The 1411-nt window shown below is 40.5% G+C and overlaps 1 protein-coding gene across 1 annotated transcript in view; it reads left to right on the plus strand.

Annotated features, from left to right (window-relative positions):
- Positions 1 to 140, plus strand: part of LOC101853643 (capping protein inhibiting regulator of actin dynamics) — a gene marked incomplete at its 3' end in the record, with an annotated part of 30937 nt that extends 30797 nt beyond the window's left edge. The window contains 1 exon segment of the mRNA XM_013087819.1: positions 96 to 140. Within this exon segment, the coding sequence (XP_012943273.1) occupies positions 96 to 140 (45 nt within the window).
- Between the last annotated feature and the right edge of the window lie 1271 nt (positions 141 to 1411).

Here is a 1411-nt window from a genome sequence, read left to right on the forward strand (position 1 = left end):
CACACACACACACACACACACACACACACACACACACACACACACACACACCTACATTTTGAAAGCTCTAATGGTTGGTCCTGCCTCTGTTCCAGCTTGAGGAAGCCCACAGGAAGAAACTGGAGGCGGCAAACAAACAGGTGAGTGAGTCACTGCTGGACTGTGGTCAGTTACCTTTTTCTCTACCAGGCATGCAATAAATAATAACAGTTGCATTTATAAAGCCAATATTCATACTCTACAGCTAGTTCTATGCACTGTACAACCAGTATTACCCCGAGCCCAGCAGACCCTTGAACACCCAGAAACATTCTCGTTTTCCCGGGAAGCATGCAGTGCAAGCTGCGGATTTTACGCGCTCAGACACTAACAAACAGACAATACTATCTTCTGTCCATAACTTGGTATTTATTCCCACCTGGGTGAAGTGGGGAAAAAAATCGTGAAAATGCATTTCTCAATAACAAAACGTTGGGGACCATGACAGGGTTTCGAACCCACACTTTACGCTTGCGTATCCGACAGCCCAACCATTAGGCCACCGATACAATACGATGTTCCTGATTCTAAGTCAATAGCCTGAAACCGCCACTTGTCACACAGTTCTCTATTTATTAACTTAAACTTAAACTCTTTGAGGACGAAATGGGCACGTGATATGTACGGCCACCAGCCAACCAAAGACAACGTTTCTCCACATTTCGAGCCATTATACAGAGCCATTATACGAAACGAAGGAATACGTATTGATGGCATAGTTAATTAGTATATATATATATTTATATACATGTTGTTGCTTGGCTTTTTAAAGTTTCAGGTTAAAAAATAAAAGTGACAAATTTCTTTGAATAACGAAGTAATAATGCTTTGTTTTCGAAGTCTGCTCGTCCTCAATGCTAGACCTGGACATAACGCACATATTATTTTATTATTATGTCAGGCTTCCTGGTCAAATCGGGGGCTCGTCAAAATAATGAACTCAAATAATCTGACGTTTTTCTGCTCGCAAGGCAACTTTTTTCATCTATTATTTATTTTTTGTTAGGGGCTCAAAATCTTACATGGTCATTAAAAAAACCCTCTAAGATTCTGTCTGGACTTTACTGAAAAATGTAAATCAAATTCACAAAAATATAAATTGTTTCAATAAATGTGCAGTTCCCATCGACGCCACAGCTTAGGAAGTCACCTGACTTTGGCGGACATTTTCTGGCTAAATTTACCCCGGAATAAATGCAACCCCCACCTCCTTCAGTCGCAAATACTTTGACTTCTATTCAAGATACATGTAGATGGGTATTTTTTTCATCTAAAGCTGATCGGACATTGTGGTGCGACTGGGTGGAGGAATCAGGCCCTCGTAAATTTTGGGGCATACAGAATTATTGGTGGTATAATATTAAAGTCCCCC

The sequence above is a fragment of the Aplysia californica genome, unplaced genomic scaffold, assembly GCF_000002075.1.
Source record: "Aplysia californica isolate F4 #8 unplaced genomic scaffold, AplCal3.0 scaffold00642, whole genome shotgun sequence".
NCBI lineage: Eukaryota > Metazoa > Mollusca > Gastropoda > Aplysiida > Aplysiidae > Aplysia > Aplysia californica.